General features: G+C 39.8%; 2 protein-coding genes across 3 annotated transcripts in view; one reads left to right on the top strand and one right to left on the bottom strand.

Moving 5' to 3' along the window:
- Positions 1-22419, top strand: part of fbxw11a (F-box and WD repeat domain containing 11a) — a 24636-nt gene extending 2217 nt beyond the window's left edge. Inside the window, exons 2-13 of one of the 2 annotated variants that reach the window (XM_082177018.1) lie at positions 2808-2876; positions 4498-4717; positions 5895-6081; positions 8462-8552; positions 8669-8806; positions 9735-9853; positions 12591-12840; positions 13964-14082; positions 14887-14997; positions 15114-15192; positions 16535-16680; positions 21528-22419. In XM_082177018.1, the coding sequence (XP_082033144.1) occupies positions 2808-2876; positions 4498-4717; positions 5895-6081; positions 8462-8552; positions 8669-8806; positions 9735-9853; positions 12591-12840; positions 13964-14082; positions 14887-14997; positions 15114-15192; positions 16535-16680; positions 21528-21573 (1575 nt within the window). In that variant the 3' untranslated portion in view covers positions 21574-22419. Of the gene's footprint in view, positions 1-2807; positions 2877-4497; positions 4718-5894; positions 6082-8461; positions 8553-8668; positions 8807-9734; positions 9854-12590; positions 12841-13963; positions 14083-14886; positions 14998-15113; positions 15193-16534; positions 16700-21527 lie in introns of both variants that reach the window. The other variant, XM_082177019.1, reaches the window with a different exon arrangement.
- On the bottom strand, positions 17588-19924 carry LOC309504094 (uncharacterized protein). Its single transcript, XM_082177109.1, has 3 exons — positions 19269-19924; positions 18722-19004; positions 17588-18518 (listed from the first exon to the last, which is right to left on the bottom strand). The coding sequence occupies exons 1-3, from the start codon at positions 19352-19354 to the stop codon at positions 17874-17876; spliced, it is 1014 nt and encodes a 337-aa protein (XP_082033235.1). The 5' UTR covers positions 19355-19924; the 3' UTR covers positions 17588-17873.

Raw genomic sequence — 22419 nt, 5'->3', positions numbered from 1 at the left:
GTTCTGCTTCTACCTCTCTGTTCTCCTCTCCTGTTCTCCTCTCCTCTCCTTCCTCCTGTCTCCCTCTCCTGTTCTCTTCCTGTCTCTCCTCTCCCTGTCTCCTCTCCCTTCTCTCCTCTCTTCTCCTCTCACTCCTGTTCTCTCTCCCCTTCTCCTCTCCTGTTCTCCTTCTCATCTCCTGTTCTCCTCTCTTCTTCTGTCTCCTCTCCTGTTCTCCTCTCCCCTGTCTCTCCCTCTCTCTCATCTCATCTGTCTCTCCCCCTGTTCTCCTCTGTTCTCCCTCTCATCTCCTGTCTCCTCTCATCTCCTGTTCTCCTTCTCTCTCCTTTTCTCCTCTCCTCTCCTTCCTCTCTCTGCTCTCCTTCTCTCTCTCTCTGCTCTCTCTCTCCTCTCTCTCTCTCTTTCTCCTCTCTTCTCTCCTCTCTCCTCTTCTCTCCTCTCCTTTTCTCCTCTCCTCTATCTTCTCTCTCCTTCTCTCTGTTCTCCATCTTTCTCTCCTCTCCCCTCTCTCCTCTCCTTCTCCTTTCTCTCCCTCTTGTTCTCCTCTCTCTGCTCTCTCTCCTCCTTCCTCTGTTCTCCTCTTCTTCTCCTCCTCCTCTCCTCTCTGTTCTCTCTCTTCCTCCTCTCTTCTCCTCTGTTCTTCTCTCCTCTCATCCTCTCTGTTCTCCTCTTCCTCTCTCCTCTCTCTCATGTTCTCTCTCTCTCTCTCTCTCTTTCTCTTCCTCCTTCCTCTCCTTCTCCTCTCTATTCTCCTCCTCCTCTCTTCTCCTCTCTTCTACATCTTCTCCTTCTCCTTTCTCTCCTCTCCTCCTCTTCTCCTCTCTCTCTCCTCTCCTCTCCTCTCCTCCTCTCCTCTGTTTTCTCTCTCCTCTCTGTTCTCCTTCTTCCTCCTCACCTCTCTTCTCCTCACCTCTCTTCTCCTCTCTTCTCTCTCTCTCTCCTGTTCTCCTCCTTCCTCTCCTGTTCTCCTCCTCCTCTCTCTCCTGTTCTCATCCTCTCCTCTCTCCTCTCCTGTACTCCTCTCCTGTTCTCCTTTTCTCTCCTCTCCTCTCTTGTTCTCCTCTCCTCTCCGGTTCTCATCCTCTCATCTCCTCTTCTCTCCTGTTCTCCTCTCTTCGTCTCTGTTCTCTTCTTTTTCTCCTCTCTCCTCTCCTCTCCTGTTCTTATCCTCTCATCCCCTCTCCTCTCCTGTTCTCATCCTCTCCTGTCTCATCCTCTCATCACTCCTCTCCTGTTCTCCTCTTTTCTCCTCTTTTCCTCCTCTCCTATCCTGCTTCTCCTCTCTGTTCTCTCCTCTCCTCTCCTCTGTTCTTCCTCTCCTCTCCTGTTCTCCTCTCTTTTCCTCCTATCCTCTCTCCTCCCCTGTTCTCCTCCTCTCCTCTCCTGTTCTCCTCTCCTCCTCTCTCATCCTCTCCTGTTCTCCACTCTCCTCTCTCTCCTGTTCTCCTCTCCTCCTGTTCTCTTCTCTTCTCTTTCTCCTCCTCCTCCTCTCCTGTTCTCCTCCTCTCCTCTCCTCTGCTCTCCTGTTCTCTTCTCCTCTCTTCTCTCTCTCTCTCTTCTCTTCTCCTCTCCTTCTCTTCTCCCTCTTCTCTCCTGTTCTCCACTCTCCTCTCTCTCCCTGCTCCTCCTCTCCTCTCTTCTCTCCTCTCCTCTCCTCTACTGCTCTCCTCTCCCTCCTGCTCTCTCTCCTCTGTCTCATACACTGATTGTGTGTCTGTCTCGTCTTGGCTTCTTGTCTCTAGATGTGATGAGCAGTCGACTGATATATATGGAGATGTTCATACAAGTTCATACAAGTTTAGTGAGCTGTAATTAGTTGTCATAGTCTGTATAATTAGCCTGGATCTTGAGGGAATTGAAAAGGAGCAGTTTACCTGAGAGTCTGTCTGTCTGCTTTCACCTGTCTCTTTCTCTCCGTCCCTGCCTGTCTTTCTGCTTGCCTGTCTGTTTTCTACATTCTCACCATCTCATATCTGAAGTTTTTTCCATTGAGAAACACACACAGACATTTGCTAAAAGTTTATTAAAAGTCAATTGGCAGCTCATAGTGTTGAAATAGACACTCAGTATTGTGTTTATTTGAGGTTATTGGAACATGTTGATATTACTAGGTGTGTGTTGGACTTGCACAGACCGATTGGTGTGTGAAATCAAAGTACAGCGAGAGCGTTTCGGAAGTATACGGAACCGTCTGCTCTCTAATCGCTCACGCTGTACTTTGATATCACACACCGATCGAGTCCAGCACACCTAATGTGATTCTCTATAACTGTGTGAACTGACTTCATATATATATACTGAAAAATCACAGAAACAAGCTGATTCATACACATAGAAACTTTTGCATGTGTGATTTAAGTGGCCAGATGTTTTTTAGGGTCACAGTGCATGTGTTTAAGGATGTCTATTAGTGAGACGTGTGTATTTACGTCAGGTTTCATCGGTTCAGCTTTCTGTCTTTATCTTTGTGTTTACTTTTTTAAGGTGCACATGCATGTATTTGTTTGTTTTCTAATCGCTTGTGTGATTAGGACTCACTGTGTGTTTAAACACAGAACTAAGCACGCAATGAGCCGATTGACCCAATGAAAGCAATGTTCAGCTTAAAATGAAGCTCCTCCCACTCGCCTTCAAGCTCCTCCTCTCCCTGATGTTCTGTTCTTTATAAGAGTGCAACATGTTTTTGGAATGTTTTACCCAGAATGCACCTTTCTGAATGCCCTACCCAGTATTCAGTCAGACACACTTTTAACACCTCTCTCTCTCTCTCTCTCTCTCTCTCTCTCTCTCTCTCTCTCTCTCTCTAGAACATGTCGGTGATGGAGTCACAGAATAACACAGATGACATCTCGCCAAAGAAGACAACAGTGTTCAAGGTGTGTGTGAAATGTGCCTGATTCTGTTATATATGCCTAATTTTATGCCGTTTTCATGATGTAAAATCTGTTCCGGTATATTACTGGTAAAACGTAATCACTCAGTGACCCAATTCAGATATCACAACATTGAAAGTGACATCATCTTTTATCACCTAAATAGCCCTATTCAGACAGTAATTGTTTCTCATGAGGTTTGAAGGTATAATCAACATTTACAGGAAGTATCTGTGATTTTATTGCTGTTCGAATCCAGAATATCTGGTTTTTCTCTCTCACAAAAAATCAGTGTTATTATCATTCATTAAAACTAAAGCCATCAATTTTTTTAATGGTATAAAACTTAAACTACATGAAAATGAGAATTTAATTACTTATAATTAAATAAGTACTAAAATAACTAAAACTTAATACATTTTATAGACATATATATAAAAAAAAAAAAACAAGTGTCAAAAAAAAAAAAAAAAAAAAATTATTGTTTTTTTTTTTTTTTAATATTAACAAAAACTGAAATAGTATATCAATGATACTAAAGTAACACTGATAAAAAATTCCTGGCCAAATGACTTTGTTTTGTTTTGTGACAAACTCCAAGGTCATGTGGTAATTTAATTGCTGACCGAATTTATAAGAAGGGATCAATTGAGCAAAGTACGGTAACTCTGGTGCTTTACGGTAATGTGCATGCATTTTAAAAATATACTTTTATTTCTGGAAAACTGTTTACAAGAAAAATATTACATCACTACAGTTAATGGGAGCTGTTAAGAAGAACAAAAAGGAAAAATCGCATACACTTTTGAAACGAGCTATTATTATGGCAGCAACAGGTATGCATTACATTTTTAAAATATATATTATATAAATGTATATAAATTGGGGGTTTCACTACTACTAATTTTACAAGTTGACAAAGTAGCCTGGTCAAATGTTTTTTTTTTTTCTTATGCAAATAAGAGGTTGCATGAACTTATTTCTCCTCATTTCCAAATTTTAAAATGATAAGGGAAAATTTTAAACATTGCGTATCAATTTTCCTATTATTAGATAGGATATATAAATAAATGTGACTGACCACCAGGGTTATTACCGTTGACTAAAATGAAAACTATTACATTTTTTTTGTTGAACTAAAATGTATATATAATATAAATATTAAATGAGAAAAACCATTTCAGTTAGTTGCTAAATTTCTAATTTCATTCAGATACAACACTAAAATTACTGACATAAAATAAAATAAAATAAAAACAAACGGTAATATTAAAAGAAAAACTGACAAAAGCACATAAAATTACTCAAATTTTAACTTCAATTAAAATGAAAATATAAAAATGAATGCTAAATATGATTCAAAACATAATACAACTAAAATAAGTGCATTTCTGTGTGTGTGGACCACAAAACTCACTTCTCCACCATGAATAAATCCTCATCTGAACGCATGATCATCGTGTTATCACTGAGCCATGAGAAACAATTGGGCCACACATATGCAGAAAAAGAAACTTGATGACCTAAATATAAACTCAACCTCTGGTTTGAACTGAGTGTGAAGTTTCGGCATGCTTGTGTTCTCACTTTCACTCAGTCACGCTGTTGTTGTCCGTGTGTCCAGTTAGGGAACGGCTCAGTGGCGGGTTCGAGAAAGAGGCCGTCTCAGGGGAACTACGAGAAGGAGAAAGATCTGTGCATCCAGCTGTTTGATCAGTGGTCAGAATCTGATCAGGTGGAGTTCGTGGAGCATCTGATCTCACACATGTGTCATTACCAGCACGGCCATATAAACTCGTACCTTAAACCCATGTTACAGAGAGACTTCATCACCGCGTTGCCAGGTAACTAAACGCATGCACACGTACCTTAAACATTGACTATAACAAATCCTCCTACTCCAACACACGCATTAGCACAGACTGTGACTGTCGGCATGCGGCCAGAACCGCCCACTTACATCACTTCACTTACACAGACATCTGATAACATGTAATGTCAATCTTTTTATGATTTATGATGATAAAGGATGTGCAATAAAAGGTAGTTTAATCAGATAATGACATAAAAATGGTTCTACAGACATTGACTTTGAGGTCAGACTTCAGTAATAATAATAAAAATATATTATTTTACAGTCATAATATAAAGTTGTGGTCATAAGTTTACATACACCTTGCAGAATCTGCAAAATGTTCATTTATATATATATATATATATATATATATATATATATATATATATATATATACTGTATATATAATTATTATTATTATTTATTTATTTTTTTTACAAGGTTTTTTTGAACAAATTATAATATTAAGAGTAACAAAGCATAGATATAAACAAAACATAGTTGCAACCACATAAACTAACAAGAAAGAAATAATAAAAATGTTTAATTTTTAAGAAGGATCAACAACAACAACAAAATTTGCATTTTGCAGATCTACAAAATGTTGAATAGCTTATTCAAGGCTGTACTAATTAAAAACAAAGTGCACATTTTACAATCCTTATCTTTAATTTTATTTTAAAAAACAAAAAAACATTTGCAAGTTCTGCAAGATATGACCGCAACTGTTTGATGTCATGAAATATAATATAATGTTCACTTATTATGACGTTCAGAGTTTTTAAAAATACAAACCATCATTTTATTCAGCATAAACGCACATCTCTAGACAGGTAATGAACATAATCTAGCTAAAATGTATAATTTATTTACGTCTGAAATGTTGCACGTATATGTAACGAGCAAAGTATTTATCATAATGTACTTTTAAATAACATTACAAGTAATGTCAGAAAGATATCAGCTCTGCTGTTGTTCATAAATGGCAGTAGTAATGCTGTACAATGAGGACGTTTTCACGTCGCAGAGTCATGAGTGTCCCAATGTGTAGTGAACCACCGTCCTTTACTGTCCTTATCAGTGACCGAATTCGTGAACGTGATACACTGATTCATGAGCTCGGGAGCCGTGTGACTTCACATCTCACTACATCTCTCTGTTTCCAGCTCAGGGTCTGGATCACATAGCGGAGAACATCCTCTCGTTTCTAGACGCTCGTTCTCTGTGCTCAGCTGAGCTGGTCTGTCGAGAATGGCAGCGGGTCATATCAGACGGGATGCTCTGGAAGAAGCTCATCGAGAGGATGGTGCGCACGGACCCGCTGTGGAAAGGCTTGTCAGAGCGTCATCAGTGGTAAACACACACACACACACACACACACACACACACACACAGACGCTCATTTGCATTGTTACGCTGAACGCACGTGTTTAAAACTCTGCAATCTTTATTTCAACTCTTTATTGTCATTGTACAAGACAAGTATAATGAAATTATTAGTCATGAACACTAAAAAAACAAATTTTAAGCTTACGTGTTGGCTTCAGCAACATATTTATATGACATAGTGTATATTGTATAGTGTATAGCATATATTGTTTTGGCAACTAGCTGTAAAAAAAAAAAAGCTGTAAAAATATTGTTTTTTTAATATTATATTTTTATATTTTATTTTATTTCAGTTAAAGGTAGGGTAGGCAATTTCGGAGAGGCTAGCAATAGCGAGCTAGCTTTGAACGCGTGAGATCCCACCCTCCCTCCCTTCAGAGCGTCTCCAAAGCCACGCCTCGTCCCAAACACATGAACGCACAGCAGAGTCTGCGAAGCTTCACGAGACGAGAGAGTATGCGATGACTGGACCAACATGTTTTGGTCCTGTGTCTTCCACAGAAGATATATGTACATGTTTTAATATTTAGACCACTTCTATTATTGAGTTTCAACCAGAATAACAAAGTGTTTATGAAAAAAAAAAAAAAGTGTCTATCCTACCTTTTAACGTTTATTTTATTTAGGGAAAAAAAATGTTTTAGTTAAAGGAACACTCATATTAAACTATGTTATACCCTAAACTAAGACGAGTTGATGCACACCTCTCTCGTCTCAGTGCGTGCACTCAATCGCTCTGGCGCGCGGCGACACTTTGATAGCACTTAGCTTAGCCCAGTTCATTCATTAGGGACCAAACAGAGATGAAGTTAGAAGCGACCAAACACCTCCACGTTTTCCCTATTTAAATACAGTTACACAACCAAGTACGGTGACACAAAATAAAACGTGGCGCTTTTCTAAGCGGGTAAAAAGGATAACTATAATGTATGGCGGAATAGCACTTGGGAGCACTTCGACTTGGTCGTGTAACTGTATTTAAATAGGGAAACCGTGGAGGTGTTTGGTCGCTTCTAACTTCATCTCTGTTTGGACCCTAATGAATGAACTGGGCTAAGCTAAGCGCTATCAAAGTGTCGCCGCGCGCCAGAGCCGAGAGAGGTATGTATCAACTCGTCTTAGTTAAGGGAAGCTTCAGGCGGCTTATTGTTTTTTATAAAAATGGTTATTCCACGTACCTGGCAAGGTTTCATAAAATAAGCACAGACACAAAAATGTAATGCTATTGATGAAAATATTAGCCTATTCTTTCACCAAGCAATGTAGTTCTTCAGAAGCAAATTGGTTCCCAAGCAACACACAGATGCTAATTACACAGACGCAGTGGCACAGTAATACTGATGTAATGCGGTCACTGGTGTGTGTTTGTAGAGTCATTTACTTGTCAGGCCTCAAACGTGGCTCAACCAATCAGAATCAAGGACCGGAACTATCCGTTTCATTACAAACCTCTGACAAATGTCATGAGATAAACACAACTAAGAAGCTTACTCCTTAGTTAACAAGTATGTGTGGTACACGTGGTATAGATCATTCATATAGTAATTAGTGCTGATAAACCCAGAAATACATGTGATGATCGTCAATCCTGTGAAATTATAGTTAATGATGATAACCCTGAGCTTTAGTCAAATCTGCCACGATTAAGTTATTTAACAACTCTCTCAACTCTTTTTATATATATTTGTTTCATACATTCTGAGCTTTGATGATACTTACACATACACTGCAAATAGTGCAACTGACTTTACTGTTCTTACACATCCCATCTGGATTCGATTGTTAAAATGTACACATCATAGCTATTGCATTTGGTAAATACATTAAAATATTTAATGAATCTCACACATCAATGGCAATGCATGAACTTTTATCCTTCACGTTATACTGCCAGAGCTGTGCTGAATAAATCTGTACATTGTTGTCCTGGTCAGGTACTAACATTTTCAAAATGATAATATCAGTCTGCTAAGAATAATGTTGCTAATTTTGGCTTTAAACACTCATTTTTGGTGACTGGAGTGGTACAAATTTGATCGCTTTTCTGTAGAAATTACGATCTAAATATGACGACATCCGTGAATCATAATTAGTTCTGACAAACCCAGAAATGCATGTGATGATTGTCAATCCTCTGAAATTATTAGCAGAAGCTGTTAGTATTTTACGTGTGTGTGTGTGTTTGTGTGTAAAATATGTGCTGAGAATATTAATGAAGTATGAATGTGGACGGATACATGATCATGAAATCATGTATCAGTTCAGTATTATTTGGGTTGTTTGAATGGTTTATACTTTGTTTGTATCTGATTGGTTGTTTTCTTGTTTGTTTTTTTGTCTCCAGGGAGAAATATTTATTTAAGAACCGAACAAACGAGGTCCCACCCAATTCATACTACCATTCACTCTATCCCAAAATTATACAGGACATTGAGGTGAGCATCCACTCCGTCACTCATTCATTTATTCAGTGGTCAGTTTATCCATCCATCCATCCATCCTGCCTCATTCATTCATCCGGGTCTCCTGTTTTCTCATCGTGTCTCTCTAGACGATTGAGGCGAACTGGCGTTGTGGGCGTCACAATCTCCAGCGGATTCAGTGCCGGTCAGAGAACAGTAAAGGTGTTTACTGCCTTCAGTACGACGACGACAAGATCATCAGCGGCCTACGAGACAACTCCATTAAAGTACTTGTCTGTCTTTCTATCTGTATGTCTGTTGTTATCGTCGTTACATTGTGTGCGTCCCAATTTGTGCGTCCCAATTTGTATATTTATGCACTATTCTGTGCCATTTAGTAGTATAAATAGTGTGTTCGCACTAAAAATTCCAAAAAAGAAAAAAAGTGCACTTCATTTTTAACCATAACTTATAAACCTTTAAAGACAAACAACAGTATTTGCTTCTGTTGAAGCAGTTATCCCGTATTATTTCAATAATCGTGTTTAACAGCAGAATTCGTGGTGGAAAAACTACATTACCCATGATGCTGTACAGAAAATTCCACCAATCAGAGTCGAAATAAGCAAATCACATCAAAAGATCTTGTTGAAGCACCACAAATCACATAATCAAGTCGGTGTCCCTACGCTCTCAGAATACATCAATATTTGAATATATCCATATTTTGCAATAAACTTGAAATATATTGTTTTATATATAAGCATCATTTGTAAATGAGTAAAACTCTATATTTCTCAATCGTTTGTGATTTGATTATGCTAGTCTCAGTGCTTCACAAGAGAAAGATTGTAGTTATTTCTATCGCTAAAGCCGTTAATTACACAGTACTTTTTGTCTGACGTACTTTTTTGCTTCAAATCAAAGCTTGTAATGTTATGATTCACCTTGTTGCTGTTTGGTTTGGTTTGGTTCATGGCTTATAACACTTTAACAAAGACATTTTTCAAATCCCTATGTAAAAAAAGAATGCGAAAAATACTTAGGGAACCAGCGCCTCTAAAAAAGTGGGCGGGCACTGTTACATAACGAAGAGGAAGCCTCCAATGTTGAATGACAAAATAACGTTATATTAATGCACTACACAGTTGAGTACACAGTACGTAGTAGAAGTGTATAGTACATAATTTGGAACATAACTTGTGTCTCTCTCAGATCTGGGACAAACAGTCGCTGGAGTGTCTGAAGGTTCTGACGGGTCACACTGGTTCGGTACTGTGTCTGCAGTATGATGACAGAGTCATAGTGACAGGCTCCTCTGACTCTACTGTCAGGTACACACACACACACACACACACACACACACAACACCATGAGTTTGGGGTCAGTATGATTTTTTTTAACGAAATTAACACTTTTCATCAAGGATGCATTATCTAAAGTGACAGTGAAGACATTTATAATGTTACAAAAGATTTCTATTTAAAATAAATGCTGTTCTTCAGGAAATCAGCATATTAAAATGATTTCTGATGGATCAAGTGGCACTGAAAATGTTGAAAATTCAGCTTTGATCACAGGAATAAATAAACTTTTATAATATAGTACAATAGAAAACTGTTCTTTTAAATTATAAAAGTTTTTTATGTGTTTTGATCATATAAAGGCAGCCTTGGTGAGCAGAAGACCCTTCTTTTAAAAACATTTACAAAATCCTTCGACCCCAGCCAAACTTTTGAATGCTAGCGTACATCAGTGAGAAATTTCCCAAATTTAATGTTAAATATTTTATTATAAATGCTAAAAAGAGATGTATTGTGTATTGGATTAAAGGATTAAAGAAATCCTCTGCCCTCAGATCTAAAATATTTCTTTAGCCAGAAATCAGTATATATTTTGAAAGTCTCCCAGTAGTCAATAATTGTATCCCTTAAAACTAATCTTTGATCACCAAAAATGGCATATTTAAACGTTTTGTCCATGAAAAATTCTTCATGCCTTAAAATAGCTTGAATGTAACTACACCTTTTCCTTATTTAGTATACGTGGTTCTATGAATATTCAAATGAACCCCGCCTCCACTCACTCACTCAGCTCAGAGATCCACTCGTTGACGATCACACTTTAACCTGATTGGTTACAAGTAGTTTGTGATGTCAGAAACACCAGCGATTTCAAACTGTGTCTTTGGTTCACTGCAGTTTTAAGGAGAAAATACTCAGCAATGGTGTCGACTTATGAATTTACACATGGTTTGTCTTAAAGAATATTAAAACACCACATAGACATATAAACAACATAAAAAATGTCACCACTTTAAATTATTTATTAAAAAATCCTTATCCAGTAATCCTGAATGACTAGAAAAGTCATTAGTCTAAAAGTGTGTGAATCCTTAGGAATGAAAATAAAAAGATGAGGAATTTCAGTACAGAGCTGATTAAAGTATATTAGAAAACAAGTTGAAAATGTTTCACACACACTAGCTCCCTCCGGCTGAGTGATCTCCGTGAAAACAGTGACCTCACTTCCCCAGCAACTGTTTAAAGCTCCGTCCGGAGCTCTGTCACCTTTTCCAGTGCGAGTATGTGTGTGTTTCTCTCTCACCTGAGAGAGTTTTGTGGAACAAACTCTCCAGCTGCATAAATCAGGTTTACGTCACTCGGAGTGCAAGCGCGAACGGCCGGACGTTTAACACCTGGAGAAGGAAACGGCTTTGTAATGTGATCGTGTTTAAAGAGCATTAACACATCAGTTGGCAGCGTTCGGCTCGAGCGGGGTGTTTCAGCTGCTGGTGAGGTCGTTCACGTCATTTACGGTCCAGGTTGTTTTAACAACAGCTATGCTAATAAAGCGGAGCAGTTATTACAGGAGATATTTACTACTTTCAAACATGAAACCTGTTGAAAAACAGTGAAGGAATCTGTTGTTCCTTCAGCTTGTTCTGTTTTAAGCAAATTCTGGGCAATCAAAGTGTCAAAAGGATGCATTAAATTGTGACAGTAAAGACATTTATAATGTTACAAAAGATTTATATTTCAAATAAATCTGTTCTTTTGAACTTCCTATTCATCAAAGAATCACGGTTTCCACAAAAATATGAAACAACATTGATGATATTAAGAAATGTTTCTTGAGTAACAAATCAGCATATAGTGCTGTTGGGATGACGCATTTTTGTAGGCCAAAACTCGGAAACGAGTTCACATTTTAGCACTTCCGGTTTCATCGTCCCAGAGTCGATGGGTTATTTGAATGGGTTGAATGACTGAAATAAGGTCTGTGGTGATCATGAGCTCAAGATACTTTCACGTTTTATTCTACAACATAAAATACATCATTATAAGCCCCCTCGTGTCTTGAAAGAGGAGGTTGCTAACATGGGTTTAAATGGGACTACAGAGGTTTTTTAATGATAATCCAAAAGCCTATGGAAAAATCCCATTGGGTTTTTGTTTAGGGAAAAGAAAAATGCGTCATCCCAACGGCACTATATGCTGATTTGTTGCTTAAGAAACATTTCTTAATATCATCAATGTTGTTTCATATTTTTGTGGACACCGTGATTCTTTGTTTCAGGCTTCTTTGATGAATAGGAAGTTCAAAAGAACAGATTTATTTGAAATAGAAATCTTTTGTAACATTATAAATGTCTTTACTGTCACAATTTAATGCATCCTTTTGACACTTTGATTGCCCAGAATTTGCTTAAAACAGAACAAGCTGAAAGAATAACAGATTTCGGGTTGCAAACTTTCGGGTTGGCTTACAAATTGGCCACAATACTACTGTTTTTACTGTATTTTTGATTAAATGAATGCAGCCTTGGTGAGAAGAGACTTCTTTTCAAGCCTTCAACTGTATACTTTTGAAAAGTAGTGTAGATCAATGAGAAATTGTCCACATTTAATGTGATTTTATTTATTTAACTAAATCTTTAATCAAGAAACATTTTTGTAGCTATGCTATTTTGTAGCTTAGTTATAATAACCATAAGTCTCAGCTGTGCACAAGCTCACATTCTGGATGATATTGTGTACTAATCTGCAATATTTTCCCTGTCTCCGTCAGGGTGTGGGACGTTGGTTCTGGTGAGGTTCTCAACACTCTGATCCATCATAACGAGGCGGTTCTGCACCTGCGCTTCTGTAACGGGCTCATGGTGACGTGTTCGAAAGATCGCTCCATCGCCGTGTGGGATATGGCGTCCGCCACCGACATCAGTCTGCGCCGCGTGCTCGTGGGTCACCGCGCTGCTGTTAATGTGGTGGACTTCGACGACAAATACATCGTGTCTGCGTCTGGAGACAGAACCATAAAGGTGAGTGTGTGGGAGTGGTCAGTGGGTGAGCGGGTGGGAGTGGTCAGTGGGTGAGCGTGTGGGAGTGGTCAGTGGGTGAGCGTGTGGGAGTGGTCAGCGGGTGGGAGTGGTCAGTGGGTGAGCGTGTGGGAGTGGTCAGTGAGCGGGCGGGTGGGAGTGGTCAGTGGGCGAGCGTGTGGGAGTGGTCAGTGAGCAGGCGGGTGGGAGTGGTCAGTGAGCGGGCGGGTGGGAGTGGTCAGTGGGTGAGCATGTGGGAGTGGTCAGTGGGTGAGCGTGTGAGAGTGGTCAGTGGGTGAGCGTGTGGGAGTGGTCAGTGGGTGAGCGTGTGGGAGTGGTCAGTGGGTGAGCGTGTGGGAGTGGTCAGTGAGCAGGCGGGTGGGAGTGGTCAGTGAGCGGGCGGGTGGGAGTGGTCAGTGGGTGAGCATGTGGGACTGGTCAGTGGGTGAGCGTGTGGGAGTGGTCAGTGGGTGAGCGTGTGGGAGTGGTCAGTGGGTGAGCGTGTGGGAGTGGTCAGTGGGTGAGCGTGTGGGAGTGGTCAGCGGGTGGGAGTGGTCAGTGGGCGAGCGTGTGGGAGTGGTCAGCGGGCGGGTGGGAGTGTTCAGTGGGCGAGCGTGTGGGAGTGGTCAGTGAGCAGGCGGGTGGGAGTGGTCAGTGGGTGAGCGTGTGGGAGTGGTCAGTGAGCGGGCGGGTGGGAGTGGTCAGTGGGTGAGCGTGTGGGAGTGGTCAGTGGGTGAGCGTGTGGGAGTGGTCAGTGAGCGGGCGGGTGGGAGTGGTCAGTGGGTGAGCGTGTGGGAGTGGTCAGTGGGTGAGCGTGTGGGAGTGGTCAGTGAGCGGGCGGGTGGGAGTGGTCAGTGAGCGGGCGGGTGGGAGTGGTCAGTGGGTGAGCGTGTGGGAGTGGTCAGTGAGCGGGCGGGTGGGAGTGGTCAGTGGGTGAGCGTGTGGGAGTGGTCAGTGAGCGGGCGGGTGGGAGTGGTCAGTGGGTGGGAGTGGTCAGCGGGTGGGCAGGTGGAAGTGGTCAGCTAGTGGTCAGTGGGTGAGCGGGTGGGAGTGGTGAGTGGGTGGGCGGAGCTTTAGTGCTGGATGATTGGCAGATGTAGATAAAAGAGACCGTGTGTGTCTGCAGGTGTGGAGCACCAGCACATGTGAGTTTGTACGGACACTCAACGGCCACAAGCGTGGCATCGCCTGCCTTCAGTACAGAGACAGACTCGTGGTCAGCGGGTCTTCGGACAACACCATCAGGTGAGACTGTGTGTGTCTGGAAGTTTATGAGTCTCTGTATGATTTGCAGTTGACACTGTTTTGTCTTCCTGCCTGTTCGCAATAAAGAAATTTTTTTTTTTCATTGTTTTTTGTTCTCGCCATACTAAACATATTTGACTTATTACTTCCACAAGAAAATGTGTCTGTTTAATTTTACAGTAATACAGTTTAACTTTTTTTCATAGTGTAAAAATAATATTGTGAAATATTATTACAATTTCAAATAACTGTTTTCTATTTGAATATATTTTGTAATTTAATGTAATTTATTAATGTAATTTATTCCTGTGATCAAAGCTGAATTTTCAGCATCATCACTCCAGTCACATGATCCTTCAAAAATCATTATAATATGATGATTTGCTGATAAAAGAAACTTTTCTGATTTTTATCAATGCTAAAAACAGTTGTGCTGCTTTATATCTTTGTGAAAACCATGATGCATTTTTTTTTTCATGATTCTTTGTTCAACAGACAGTTCAAAATTAGAATTTTTTGTTACATAATAAATATCTATACTGTCACTTTTAATTAATTTAATGCATCCTTGCTGAATAAAAGTACTAATTTCTTACTGACCAAACAAAATCTTGCTGACGAAAAACGGGTTATTGTTTTCGAATAGTCAATCCACACCACAACGCAAAAACAGCTTTGGAGAGCATCTTCCAAAAGCTAAAAAGAAAAAAATGCCAGTCAATGTGGATGGACGGACAAAACGTATAGAAAAAGACTCTCTAATGCATCGGGATTAAGTGTAGTGTGTAACGTGTGTGTTTTCAGACTGTGGGACATTGAGTGTGGTGCTTGTCTGCGTGTGTTGGAGGGTCATGAGGAGCTCGTGCGCTGCATCAGATTCGACAACAAGAGGATCGTGAGCGGAGCGTATGATGGGTGAATACACACACTCGGTCACAGCACCATCTGTTTCTGACAGGCCGTTCATCTGTCAGCCTGGTTAATATCGAGCACCCATAACTCACCCGCACATTCTCTCTGTTCCTTTACAGGAAAATTAAAGTTTGGGATTTACAGGCAGCTCTGGATCCTCGGGCCCCTGCCAGCACATTATGTCTGCGCACACTCGTGGTGTGTGTGTGTGTGTGAATAAAAATAATTCCATTATCATATTTATAAATAGTTGAATTTATGGTTTGTAAAATTTCTATATCTGGTTTGTATGGAAGCTTGTTTCCACCACGGAATAAAACAACTTGAAAGATAATTGCGACTTTTTATCTCACAATTCTGACTTTTTTTTTCTCAGAAGTGCGAGTTTTTGTCTCAATTTTGATTTTCTCGCAGTTGTGACTTTTTTTTTTTTCTCGCAATTCAAACTTTTTATCTCACAATTACATTTTTTTTTTCGCAATTGAGTTTTTACATCTTGTAATTCTGACTTTTTTCTTGCGTTTCTGACTTTTGCTCAATTCTGACTTTTCTCGCAATTTTGACTTTTTCTCTCAATTGAGTTTACATCTCACAAATCTGACTTCTTTTCTCAGAATTGTGATATATAAACTGGCAATTGTGAGTTATAAAGTCCAATTCTGAGGTAAAAAGACTGACTTTTTTCTCAGAATTGTGAGTTTAAATCACGCATTACTGAGAAAAAGTCCGAATTGTGAGATAAAATGTCGCAATTACCTTTTTAATTTTTTTTTATTCATTGGCGAAACAAGCTTCCATAGGTTTTCCATATTCTTATGGATACATTTTTCATTGTCATGCAAGTAAATTTCACATCATGATAAAACAAACCGCCACAAGAGGTCACTGCAGGTTTATTTACACTGCTAATTACCTCAGACAGTTTGAAATGATCTTTTAGTTAATATATATGGAAATGAATGTAAAACATCATTCGTTATTCTCAAATTAACTGTCACCTAGTGCTACCTTGAAGCTAGTTTGAGAAACTGCAGACTACTAGAAATTCAAGTTGTTAAACCACAGGGACTTACAGGAACATAGTGAGGAGGAGTCAAATGAGTTGAATCGATTCCTTTTGTGAACGTTAAAACTGAAGAAAAAAAAAAAGTAGGATTCCTAGATCTACTAATAAACACACTTTGAAACAAACTGATTCACTGAAGGAATAGGATTCCTGTCTACACACTATTAAATAGTATAGCTAGGAATCAGATTCTTTTAGTGAATCAGTTCGTTTCAGTGAACCATTTCAAAAAGAATCGATTCAGTCCCTGTGCTTTTAATACTAGTACTTCTAGTAGCTTGGCCAACTTCCCCAACCCTAGGTGACACCTCATCTGAGAATTATGAATTCTGTCCATATAGGTTAACCAAGTGATTATTTGAACAGTGTTTTGCCACGTTTACTCCCCAACACCGGACTCACCGTTTCTGACAAACCTCTGGAGTGTGTTTTTGTGTTCTTTTAAGTGTGTGTTTTCATGGCAACCTCTCGCAGGAGCATTCTGGGCGTGTGTTCCGACTGCAGTTTGATGAGTTCCAGATTATAAGCAGTTCCCATGACGACACAATCCTTATATGGGACTTCCTGAATGTCTCCACCAATGGCCAGTCAGAGGGGCGATCGCCCTCACGGACATACACGTACGTCTCCAGATAGCAGGTACACACGCAGACCAGAGTTTCCAACAATTCACCAGCTCTGTATTATGGTTCTTCTGAGGGGTTCTAGTTGACAAAATACACTGATCATACAAAATAATTTTAATACTTTTCTCTATAGTTCTGTATCAATTTGTTTATTTTGTAGTGGTTATTATAGTTGCAATTTATTTGGTCGTTTTGAAATTTTATTTCAAAAGAATGAAAAATATTTGCGTGTATAAATTAAAAGTTTTTTTTTCTATAACTCTATGTAATTTTTATTCATATTAATGTTTGTTATAGTAATTTTATTATGATATAATAACATATTAAATACATTATTTTTTTCATTTGTTCATATTGTGGTGGTTATAGTCGATGGCAGCCCATATTACCGTAAGTAGGAAAATGACCAAAATTGGCACACTTGTAGTGATGGTAATGAATGGTAATCTGACCAACTCTATAGCGCCACCACCAGTTCCAATATTCACTTTTCAAAAGGTTATAACATTTGAACCCGTTGTTCTAGAAAAATTAAACTTAGTACACCTGATTCCACTCAACGTTCTGAGCCATTACAGTAGTAGCCATTTTGAAAAGTACAGTAATTTGTTTCTTTTGCTACTCCACCAAATTTTGCCCAATTCTTGCTAAAATTTGCTTAGATGATCTTTGGACCGAGCCGCACAGACGTGACTAAACATTTTATTTTAATTCATCTTTGTTCAAAAGTGTCATGATCTTACAGTTTTTGCCTATTGCTTACACACGTTTTGCTAAATTTGGCTCATTGTGTCAAAACTCTACACACAAGCAAATAAGACAAAACACTAGGAAATAAACCATTCACATCTCTGTCAAATTGAAACTCGACTATCAAAACCTAACAATCCTTTGTCAAAATGTCACTCTGATGACAAAATGATATCCACTTGCATCATATGAATACACTTTCAGATCAGCAGCAACACACTAGTCTACTTTATATAAAAAACTGCAGTCTTTTGTTTTCAATGTTTTTATTCAGTTCCACAGAGGGCATGTTTTCACAACAACCAAAAAATGAAATACTGTTTTCAAAATCATTACATTAGTATATTTTACAGTGCAGTAAATTCAGTTAAATCAAAAATAAAAACAAACAATAAACTACCGTAAACACAGAAAAACACAATTGTGCGCAAGTGGGCTTATGGATCCTGCCGTCTGTTGGGGTCTGGCCACAGGATCTCATCAACATCACAAGCAATGTCTTCTCTCGCTAAGCATCGGGGAAAATATCCCCTTGTGTGCCGAATCCATCCCTGGATTGACCTCACCTCAATGTCTCCGCAGGCCTGTTCCATTGCCTGCAGAAGAGGCATACGGGCATGTGGTTGGCGGTCATATACACGCCATCTCCAAGCGGAAAAAAATTCCTCTATAGGATTTAGAAATGGCGAGTAAGGGGGCAAGTACAGAACTTCAAATTGATCATGGTTGGTGAACCAGTTCTGGACCAGAGCAGCCCGATGGAAACTAACATTATCCCAGACAACAAAAAACCTGGGCTGCTCTGGTCCATCCTGTACAACTGCATCATGAAGTGCATCTAGAAATGTGATTATGTGTTGTGCATTATAGGGACCCAGTTTGGCATGATGGTGCAGTAGCCCTCGAAGACTTATGGCAGCACACAGTGTGATGTTTCCCCCGCGCTGCCCCGGGACGTGCAAAATTGCCCTATGGCCAATTATATTACGTCCCCGTCGTCTGTTTTTGCTAAGGTTGAATCCAGCCTCGTCAATGTAGATACATTCATGCGGCTGTGCAGCTCCATCCATGTCCAAGATTCTCTGTAACAAAAAATACATATTGTGGATGGCTTTACTCAAAGCACACACTTACACTACACATACAGAACCGACCCATCCCACCACACAGGTACCTGTGTAGCTTTCTGAATGTATCTATGTGGTACTAATCCAGTGGTACATATTCATCTGTTACTGGACTGCACCCATTCTTTATTGTAAATGTAAAGGACTGAAACACTTACCTGTACATATTCATGTCGAAGTTCTTTGACCCTGACACTGTTCCTCTCAAATGGGACCCTGTACAGTTGCTTCATGGTCATGTTGTGCTTTACCAAGATCCGTCTGATAGTTGTGATGCTTACTCGATTTATGTTGTTGAATACTTGCCTATCTGCAAGTATTTGTTGCTGTAGCTGGTGGAGACGGATTGCATTGTTTGCTCTGACTAGGTTCACTATGGCAAGTTCCTGCTGTTGGGTGAACAGGCGTTGGCGTCCACCCCCAGTAGGTCTTCTAGCCATTCTGTAGAAAAATGCAACCACAAATTGTTCTCGTCTGCTTCTTTTTTACAGTACTGTGTATACTGAACTTTACTGTATTTACCATACACAGTACTGAAACATCTCAACACGTTATCACGGTATGTTTCACAAAACTACCACTTTTGTTGAAAAAGGAGCATTAACCACCCTGGAATACAATACATGTGATACAGTAATGCGATATGGTACAGTACTGTAAATACTCTAGATACAGTTTGAGTAGAGTAGAGAGTTGAAGACATACCTGTTTTCCAGTCGGAATGTCCTTATTATGGATGAAACTGTGAAGCGGCTTAGATTAGGATGGACTCTCTGTCCAGCTTCCCTCATAGTCAGGCCATGGTTTATGACATGGTCCACCAAAGTTGCCCTTATGTCATCCGAAATAATGGTCCTTGCGTGGCCTCTTTGACCACGTCCTCCTCTCTCTCTCTGTCCTCCTCTCTCTCTCTCTCTCTCTCTCTCTGTCCTCCTCCTCTTCCTCTTCCTCTTCCTCTTCCTCTTCCTCTCCCTGCCTCCATGCTTGCAAAGTTCTCAAAATGGCTTAACTGAGGCCTTTTTGTAGCTGGCTGATTGGTGTTCAGTTTTGTAAGTAAGTGTTTTCAGGTGTGTGTCTATGTCTTTTCAATTAACCGATGTGTGTTGTATTTTGAATAGATGTGTTTTCCCAATGGTACCCTGAGATTTCATTTTTGAACTAAGTGTCTTATGTATGAAATAGTGTGTAGTGTCTAGGAGCAAGTGTGTTGCAGAAAGGAGCAAGTGTGTTACAGAATTGCAACTAAAGTGCAAAGCAGCGCTTTTGTTTAAGGTATGGTTACACTTTGTTTAAGGTATAGTCACAACAACTTCAAGTTATGTTACTTTGGTTTAAGCATGTGTCTATAGTGTTCAAGCAACGGGCAAAAACTGTAATATGTGGACCCACTATTGGTTCAGAGGCTGTATCGCAGCAGAACTTTCATCAATCGAAACGAAATTTGGTAACACTTTATTTTACAGTGTCCTTGTTACTTAAGTTACATGTACTTACCATAGTACTAACAATAAATTATGCATAATTACATGCAACTAACCTTCAACCAAACAAGCGTGCCACACAAGCCCTGAAAAGTGAAGCCAAAGCGTCTCGATCGCCCCCCGGTGACTGGTCCTAGTATAGGTCATAAGCCCCGCCTCCCCATGTTATTCAACGGGACGTGAGACCAACTAAACAATTAAATACACTTCAAATATCTTTTTTCCAAAGGTGGTTTCTTTCATTTGCTGTCGTTTTTATCACGCTGATGTAAGTTCAAGTGTCTGTTTAAAAAATAAGTTGGTTTTTAGTTAGTTACGTGATGCGGTGGTGTGACGTCATGATTGACAGCTGTGATTGACAGGTTCTCTGAGCGAAGTAGTCACTGAAGCACCAACGGACATTTTTTTCGGGATCTTCGGAGGACTGAGGAGATTGTATTTACTTTATTTTAACAAGCCTCTTGTCGTACTGCAATAATTTTTTTTTAAAGTGTGCAGAATGCGCTCTCCCTCAGTGCATCCTGCGAGAGTGAGGGCGGAGCGTTGATTTTGCGGCTTTACTTCCTGCTCACTACTGCGCAGGTCTGGTCCCGAGATCGCTACTGCGCAGGTCTGGTCCCGAGATCGCTACTGCGCAGGTCTGGTCCCGAGATCGCTACTGCGCAGACTCAAGTTCCAACATGTCAGCGCCATATCGGGACACTGGCGGCTTCAGTTCTCATCAATGGAAGAGAGCGAAAGGGCGTCGTCCATCTTTTTTTACAGTCTATGCAACCAAATCCTAATCCTACCCTTACCCTATAAGTACATGTAGTTGCTTAATATTACTCAGTACTTACATTTTACTTACTTATTTTACTTACATTTTATAATTTTGGCAAATATGGGAACAGCGCCACCTACAGGATACGAGATCTGAAAAATAGCTTTTTTTTGCTCACAACTTTTGAACAGTTTGTCAGAATGTGTGTGTGTGTTTGTACCTGGGTAAGCATTGAAGAAATCTTTCTTCCTCTTGGATTAGAAATGTGTTTTTTGTTCATTCTGTGTTCTGTCTCATCTGAACTTTTGTTGATTTTGAGGTCATTCTCACCTGTACTTCTGAACCAGCTGGTTTTCGTCTCTTTGCTCCTCTGGCTCTGCACTGCTGTTGCTGATGTTCATTTATTATGTTAAAGCAATATATTAAATATGAAAATGTTTTTTTTTTTATTCATATTGTGCTAGTTACTATAGTTGCAATTAATTCTTCATTCTTTCTAAAGCTTATTTATTTATTTAAAGTCTATTTAGTCTGATACTTTTTTAGTTTTCATTCAAATTGTTGCTTATTATAGTCATTATTTTATTATGTCAAAACAATACAATATTAATTTGTTTGTATTGTACTAGTTGTTACAGTTTCAATTTATGTTTCATATTTTGCATTTGTTTGCTTGTTTATGGTCTGTCTCGCTCTCACACGTCTGTCTCTCCATTTCAGGTGTCTCTTCAATGTGCCAGTGTGTCCTGGGAGAGCTGAGAGCTGATTGGTTGTTGGCCGTGTCCATCACAGAATTGTGCCTAGGAATCCACCTCCTCTTCTCTGTCCTACACAGATCCATGCTTTGCCAAACACACAGACACATGCTGCTCTAAAGATTCAAAACACTGTTCTGCTTTATCTAGTGGGAAAAATAAGCACAAACACACACACACACACACACAGATAATGACAGCTTCAAACCGTGTCTGTACTACTGCTGCTGCTCAAATAACCCGAAAACCAATGATCTCGTACTCACAAGCTCTGCACTACTAACAGCTCATATCCACACAAGGATCACTCTGTTATGGAGAATCCGGGATTCTGGGAGTGACGTATTGGATGATGGACAGGGAAATGAACCAGGAAAGACTTTATGATCAGCTGTGTGAGAGAAAGAGACTCAGACAGTAGCAAACTCTCGCAGGAATAAAAGAAAAGAGAGTGGTGATGGTTAAGGACGTCTGTTGCCTTCTCTGCCCACTCGCTGTTGTTTTCAAGCCTCTTCAGGACCAGGGACACACTTGTTTTTCAGGATTGGCGGTGTGGAGCGCAGGTCCGTCAGCATGCATGACTGTCTGCTCTGATGCCTCTTCCCCTTTTGTCTTTTAGTTTTTATGATTTTTTTGTTGTTCTATTTAATTTGCCTCATCTTTTCAGTCTGGTTCTGCTAGGCATTGTACGTCTGTGTCACTCAATGTCTGGTTTCTTTTTCTCTCTGCCTGCTTGCTCATCGAGGGCTGAATCTAGTTGTAAACAGAATTGTCTTGTCAGATCGTGTTGTATATTACAAAAAAAGAAGAGTTTTTTTAAGAAAAAATATTGTGAATAAAGTACTTGACGAAAAGAA

This window comes from Leuciscus leuciscus (genome assembly GCF_965113295.1).
Source record: "Leuciscus leuciscus genome assembly, chromosome: 8".
In the NCBI taxonomy this organism is placed as follows: Eukaryota; Metazoa; Chordata; class Actinopteri; order Cypriniformes; family Leuciscidae; genus Leuciscus; species Leuciscus leuciscus.
Note: the sequence above shows the minus strand (reverse complement) of the source record. Positions and strands in the feature narration are given on the sequence as shown.

Bases quoted from the DNA above. Each gene is read 5' to 3' on its own strand.
- LOC309504094 (XM_082177109.1), bottom strand. From the start codon at position 19,354: ATGAGGGAAGCTGGACAGAGAGTCCATCCTAATCTAAGCCGCTTCACA. The intron at 19,005-19,268 runs GTATGTCTTCAA...ATTTTTCTACAG, and splicing joins ACATTCCGACTGGAAAACAG to AATGGCTAGAAGACCTACTG. The intron at 18,519-18,721 runs GTAAGTGTTTCA...TTTTTGTTACAG, and splicing joins TTCGACATGAATATGTACAG to AGAATCTTGGACATGGATGG.